The 6562-nt window shown below is 47.3% G+C and overlaps 1 protein-coding gene across 1 annotated transcript; it reads left to right on the top strand.

Annotated features, from left to right (window-relative positions):
* The first annotated feature begins 4370 nt into the window (after positions 1-4370).
* Positions 4371-6283, top strand: LOC141217351 (uncharacterized). The gene is made up of 2 exons (XM_073665777.1): positions 4371-5112; positions 5322-6283. The coding sequence occupies exons 1-2, from the start codon at positions 4371-4373 to the stop codon at positions 6281-6283; spliced, it is 1704 nt and encodes a 567-aa protein (XP_073521878.1).
* Positions 6284-6562: the final 279 nt, after the last annotated feature.

Consider the following 6562-nt stretch of genomic DNA (forward strand, 5'->3'; position numbering starts at 1 on the left):
GAGCCTAACAAGTTTCGGTTAATCCATCACTTGTCGTATCCTCATGGTAGTTCAGTTAATGATGGTATTGATCCAGATTTGGCATCTGTATCGTATGTTTCTTTTGACAAGGTCGTGGACTGGGTACGGAGGCTGGGAAAAGGATCTCTCATGGCAAAAACTGACATTGAGTCCGCTTTTCGTCTGCTTCCGGTACACCCAGACAGTTTTAATTTACTTGGTTGTTTTTGGGACGGTCATTATTACGTGGATTGTTGTCTACCGATGGGATGTTCGATCTCGTGTTCCTACTTTGAAAAGTTCAGTTGTTTTCTTGAATGGGTAGTTAGGGAGGAATCTGGCTTGGACTCCGTATTGCACTATTTAGATGACTTTTTGTGTATTGGGCCAGCTGGGTCCTCAGTTTGTTCTTTGCTGCTTAGGACGGTTGAACAGGTAGCATCTCGCTTTGGCATTCCGTTGGCCCCGGAGAAAACGGAGGGCCCCTCCACGGTTTTGAAGTTTTTGGGCATTGAATTGGATTCCGTCAGGATGGAATGCCGCTTGCCAGAGGACAAGTTGTTAGATCTGAAGTCTTGTGTCCAAGAGGCTTTGCGGGCAAAGAAATTGCGCCTGCGCCAACTGCAATCTCTTTTGGGTAAGTTAAATTTTGCGTGCAGGATTTTACCTATGGGAAGAGTTTTTTCACGTAGGTTGGCTCAGGCGACAGCAGGCATTAAACATCCGTTGCATTTTGTAAGATTGAATTCGGAACACAAGGCGGATTTGTCCATTTGGGCGGATTTTCTTCAATCTTATAATGGCAGGTCGGTTTGGATGGATCAAGTCGTTTCTAATGTGGATCTGGTTTTGTTTACAGACGCGTCAGGTTCTTATGGTTTTGGGGCCTATTTCGGTGGAAAATGGTGTGTGGGAGAGTGGCCGGAATCATGGAAGGATGCAGGATTGACAAGAAACATGGCATTGCTGGAAATGTTTCCTATTGTGGTGGCTTTGGAGGTTTGGGGCTCTGAGCTGAGGAACAAGAAAGTGCGTTTCTTCTGTGACGACTTGAATGTAGTGCATTGTATTAACAACTTGTCAGCTGTTTCATTGCCGGTTCTGTCTCTTTTGCGCCATCTAGTGCTCAGTTGTTTGGATTTTAATGTCTGGTTTTGTGCTGTTCATGTACCGGGTGTTCAGAATTCAATAGCTGATGCATTGTCTCGCTTCCAGTGGGATCGTTTTCGGGAACTGGCGCCGGACGCGGAGCAGTTGGAAACCGATTGGCCCTGGTGGTTGTGGGATCTAGTGTCCGTGCAGCGTTGAATTTGGTGAGGTGTTCTGTTAACCCCAGTACTTGGTCTCGATATGTTTCTGCGTGGCGTCTTTGGCAGGAGCTATAGGAGTCGGCAGGTGAGCAGGTGACGGAAGCGGACCGTCCCTATTTATTGTTGTACATGATCGGCAGGGCATTTCAGGAGGGTTTATCGGGCTCAGCTGTAGCTGGTAGGTTAGCAGGTTTGGCCTTCTTCTTTAAGTTAAGTGGTTGGAGGGACTTTACCAAGGATTTCTTGGTTCGACAGGCGATGAAGGCATTTCGGAGGAGCTATCCAGTATGAGATTTGCGTCGCCCGGTATCGTTTGAAATACTGGGTCAGCTTTTGCGTTGCCTTAGCGGTGTGTGTAGTTCTGAATATGAATGTCGGCCATTTGGGGCGGCCTTTGTTCTGGCGTTTTTTGGGGCATTTAGGATAAGCGAATTGGTGAGCAAGAATGTTAAGAGTCATGGCGGGCTGTTATTGAAGGAAGTAGTGTGCTTGGAGGAGGCAGTACGGTGTTATTTGAGGCGGTCAAAACCCGATACAGCCGGTAAGGGTTGTTTGGTGGAATTGTGGGCTGTGGACGGTTTGTTTGAATGCCTGGTGAGATGGGTTTCTGCATTTCTGGAGGTGAGAGGTCCATCATCAGGTGCCTTTTTGTTACATCAAGATGGATCTGCATTATCGGTGTATCAGTTTATTACCATCTTCAGGCGGGGTTTAGCTAGATGTGGTCTGAATGGTTGGGAGTTTGGTTCTCATTCGTTTCGGATTGGGGCTGCCACTGAGGCTGCTCGCTGGGGTTTGGGGGTAAAAGCTGTGAAAAAGATTGGTCGCTGGGAGTCGGCGAGGTATCGGTCTTATGTCCGGCCTCATATGTTATAAGATTTCCCCCAATTTTTGATAGCGTTATTATTTGGTAACGAGTTTCTTTCTTTTTTACATTCCCCCCCTTTGTTTTATGTTTCAGGACCCCCTCGGTTGATCTGGGTGCTAGGTCACTCGTATGTATATTGGGGTTCCATTTGGGCCGACGCAAGACCGGCGGGGCGCCAGTTGGGCATAACGAAGGAGGTTGCGATGGTTCGGTGGATCGGTATCAGGGGTTTGCTGTTGAGCCGGGTAATGCCCGAATTTCATTTTTATGCTAATTTGGATAGGCCCCCGGATATACTCGTTTTGCATGCGGGTGGGAATGACTTGGGCTCCAGGACATCTAGAGACTTGATCCGTGATGTCAAGTTTGACTGCCTGAGGCTTTTGGAAACCTATCCGGGATTAGTGCTCGTATGGTCGGACATCGTCACACGCCTGGCATGGCGACACGCCAGGTCAGTCGAAAGGATAAATAAAGCTCGGAGCAAGGTGAATAGGGAGGTTTCCCGATTCATTGCTCTGCATGGGGGGGTTGTGGTTCGTCATCGGGATCTGGAAGTTCCGTCTAGGGAATTTCTGCGGTCTGATGGGGTCCATTTGAATGATATTGGCATAGATATGTGGGCATTAGCATTGATGGAGGGAGTTGAAAAGGCACTTTTGGTATGGCGCTACTCTCAGGCATAAGGTGTCATGCCTGCTCGCTATGGCGGAAAAGGAGGGGGGTTTTGAAGGCGGTTGCTTACATCGAAGGAGGACGGGGGAGCCCACTGCAGGGATGGGTGACTCCCATCGGTGTTAAGCGGGTGTTAAAATTTAAAACAGGTCCCTACTGAGCGAGGTCTCAGCGGGACATTTCTGGATGGGCAACAGTCAGCTGGGTGCCCCTGGGCCGGTTGCGGTGCGGCTAGGGGTGGCATGGTGGAGCTGTTTGTTGCAGTTTTCAAAATGTATGGGCAGCAGTCAGCTGGGTCCCCCTGGGCCAGTTGTGGTGTGGCTAGGGGTGGCATGGTGGAGCTGTTTGTTGCAGTTTTCAAAATGTATGGGCAACAGTCAGCTGGGTCCCCCTGGGCCGTTTGCGGTGCGGCTAGGGGTGGCATGGTGGAGCTGTTTGTTGCAGTCTTTCTCTAAAAATGGTGGAGCCTTCAATTCCCCCTCCTCCTTTTCAGAGTTAATTTAATGTTAATTAATGTTATTTATGTTTACATGCTGTTATATAATAAATGAGGCTGCTGTGGCCATTATATCCAATGTCACAGTGTGGTGGTTTTTATTTATAGTAAGTGGGGGGGTTTCAGTGGGTTGCGTATAGTAGGCTGTATAGTCATACATTCCGAAGTCAAGCGGTGCGTCCTAGTATCCGTTGGGACCATAAGGATATTGCCCTATGGCTGAAGGTAACAGCACCGAGCAGGAGTGGTCATACTAATCAGCCCTTTCTCGGGAGCGGCGGCGGTCTCGGTCAGTCGGGACACTTGTCAGCTGTTCAAAGAGGATTATGTTTCATTTTCAATGAAGGATCCTGTAAGTTCGGAAATAAGTGTAAATTTAAACACGACTGCTCCTCATGCGGTGGCAGCCATAGCGCATCCAGATGTTTCAGAGGGGGTAAATTCAGAAGCAGTGAAGGCAATGAGAAAAGGGGTGACGCCGGTGCGTCTGGCAGAGATGCAGCTATTTCTAAGTAGATACCCAGACAGGGCAGCGGCCTCGCTATTAGAAGAGGGTTTTGATGTTGGTTTTAGGATACCGTTCAGTGATAGCAAGAATCAATTTCATGCAAAAAATTTAAAATCCGCATTACAGTTTCCGGAGGTGGTTGCGGACAAATTAGGAAAGGAAGTGTCTTTAGGGAGAATGGCCGGGCCTTTTGCCTACAAGCCCTTAAAAAACTTACGTGTGTTTCCATTAGGCATTGTCCCAAAAAAGGAATTGGGTAAATATAGGCTAATTCATCATCTCTCCTTTCCAAAGGGCACGTCGGTGAATGATGGTATTGACCCTGATTTGGGTTCAGTGAGTTATACTTCCTTTGACATGGCAGTTGGTTGGGTTCGGTTTTTTGGAAAGGGGGCATTATTGGCAAAAACTGACATAGAGGCGGCTTTTAGGCTGTTACCAGTACACCCGGAGAGCATGCATTTATTGGGTTGCTATTGGAATGGTAGCTTTTTTGTAGACCGGTGTCTCCCGATGGGTTGCTCGCTGTCCCGTGCGTACTTTGAAACGTTTAGTACATTCCTTGAATGGGTTGTTAAGGATGTTTCCGGTTTGAATTCCTGCATTCATTATCTGGATGATTTCCTATATGTGGGTCCTGCTAATTCTCCCGATTGTTCGGTGTTGTTGCACGCTATGGAGAGTGTGGCTAAGAAGTTTGGAGTGCCGTTGGCTGTCGAGAAGACTGTAGGTCCTGTGACGTCTTTGAGTTTCCTCGGAATTTTAATCGACACAGTAGAAATGGAGTGTAGGCTTCCCGCTGAAAAGGTTGTTGATCTGTTGGAACTGGTATCCAGAGTTAAAAGGCTGCATAAAATTACTTTGCGTGAATTACAGTCTCTTCTCGGAAAATTGAATTTCGCGCTTCGTATTATGCCAATGGGCAGGGCATTCTGTAGGCGTTTATCATTAGCAATGGCTGGAGCTAAGTCACCTCATCACTTCATTAGGTTGCGCAAGGAGTTACGGGATGATTTGGGAATTTGGGCCCAATTTTTAGAGTCTTATAACGGCAAGTCGGTCTGGATTGCCCCAGTCGTGAATGCCAGTGAATTGGGATTGTGCATAGATGTGTCAAAGAAACAAGGTTTTGCTATCCTTTTTCGTGGTAGTTGGTTTGAGGGAAAATGGCCAGCGTCATGGCGTGATCGGAATTTGTTGGATAATCATACATTGATCAATCTTTTCCCCATCGTGGTCTCTGTGGCGCTATGGGGTGAGTACTTTCAGAATAAAAAGAATTGTTTTTCTTGCAAGAACCAAGGGGTAGTGTTGGCCATTAATTCTCTGTCGGCTGCTTTGCCACTGGTAGTAAAAGTGTTGCAACGGCTGGTGCTGATTAGCTTATCTTTGAACATGTGGATAGTGGCGGAGTTCAGGTTGGATCCTTTAATCTCAACCGTTAATGCTGTTTCTCATTCGCAGTGGGATCAGTTCCGGTTGCCGGCTCCTCAGGCATCGCCGACAGGTTTGGTATGCCCTCCAGAATTAAGGAATCTTCCTTTCGAGCTGTAAAGAAATTGATTGGTCAATCATTATCTACAAGGACCTGGTCATCATATGAGGTTGCTTGGCAGCAGTGGGAGGAATGGAAAGCTACTATGCGAGATCCTTTAGAGAGTGATAGCCTGTTATTGTTATTGGTTGGTCATTGCTGGGAGGAAGGTTGGTCGGTGCCAAAAATTAATAATTTTATGGCTGGCTTGGCTTTTGGTTTTAAAATAAGGGGTCTTCCGGACGTAACAAAAGCAACTTTGGTCCGCCAGGCACTGAAAGGTTGGCGAAAAGGCTGGAAGGTGAGAGACTGCAGGCGGCCAATATCATATGGATTATTGTTAGCACTGGGACAACTTCTTGGGTCAGTTTGTAAGTCTCCATGGGAAGTCAAACTATTTCGGCTAGCTTTTTCTTTGGCCTTTTTTGGGGCGTTACGTTTAGTGGAGTTGGTTAGCCCATCAAGATTTGTCAGTGGGGGTCTTTTGAAGGATGACGTGGACTTATATTCGGATAGGGTAGAGGTTTTCATTTGTTTTTCAAAGACCGATCAATTCAGGAAAGGGTGTAAAGTGGTATTGTTCGCAGTCGCTGGGTCTGACATGTGTCCTGTTCATTGTTTGAGTGAATTTGGGCTAGGTGTAGGGGGATTCAAATCACCATTATTGGTTCATGAGGACGGTTCCTTTTTGTCTCGCTTTCAGTTGATAGCCGTGCTGAAGAAGTGTCTGAAAGCTGGCGGCATTTCGCCAAAAGATTTTAGCGGTCACTCTTTCAGGATTGGTGCAGCCCCTGAGACAGCCAGGAGGGGGTTGGGTGACGAGTTGGTTAAGAAAATTGGGCGTTGGGAATCCATACGGTTTAGGTCATACATATGCCCGACTTGGGTATAATGAAGAGCATGTTTTAAGTTCTGGTTTGATGTTACTGTCTCTTAGAGTCATATTTTGTTTAACTTTACAGATGTGGGTCCCCGACTCGTATGGATAATGGGCCATTCTTTTGTTTTCTGGGCTGCACTGCGGGCAGCGGTGAGGCCGGCCGGCCGTCAGTTGGGATTTTCGGTGGATGAAGCTATTCTTCGGTGGATTGGAAAGCGGGGAATGGTTTGGCATCAACTCCTGGCGGAATTCCATCACTTTGTAAGGCTTGATCGGGTCCTGGATTTGCTG

The sequence above is a fragment of the Phyllobates terribilis genome, unplaced genomic scaffold, assembly GCF_046119375.1.
Source record: "Phyllobates terribilis strain yellow unplaced genomic scaffold, ASM4611937v1 Scaffold_238__1_contigs__length_3037890, whole genome shotgun sequence".
In the NCBI taxonomy this organism is placed as follows: Eukaryota; Metazoa; Chordata; class Amphibia; order Anura; family Dendrobatidae; genus Phyllobates; species Phyllobates terribilis.

Coding starts and splice junctions, on each gene's coding strand:
- LOC141217351 (XM_073665777.1), top strand. CDS start 4,371: ATGGGTTGCTCGCTGTCCCGTGCGTACTTTGAAACGTTTAGTACATTC. Junction 5,113..5,321: donor GGTCTCTGTGGCGCTATGGG/GTGAGTACTTTC, acceptor TCTCATTCGCAG/TGGGATCAGTTCCGGTTGCC.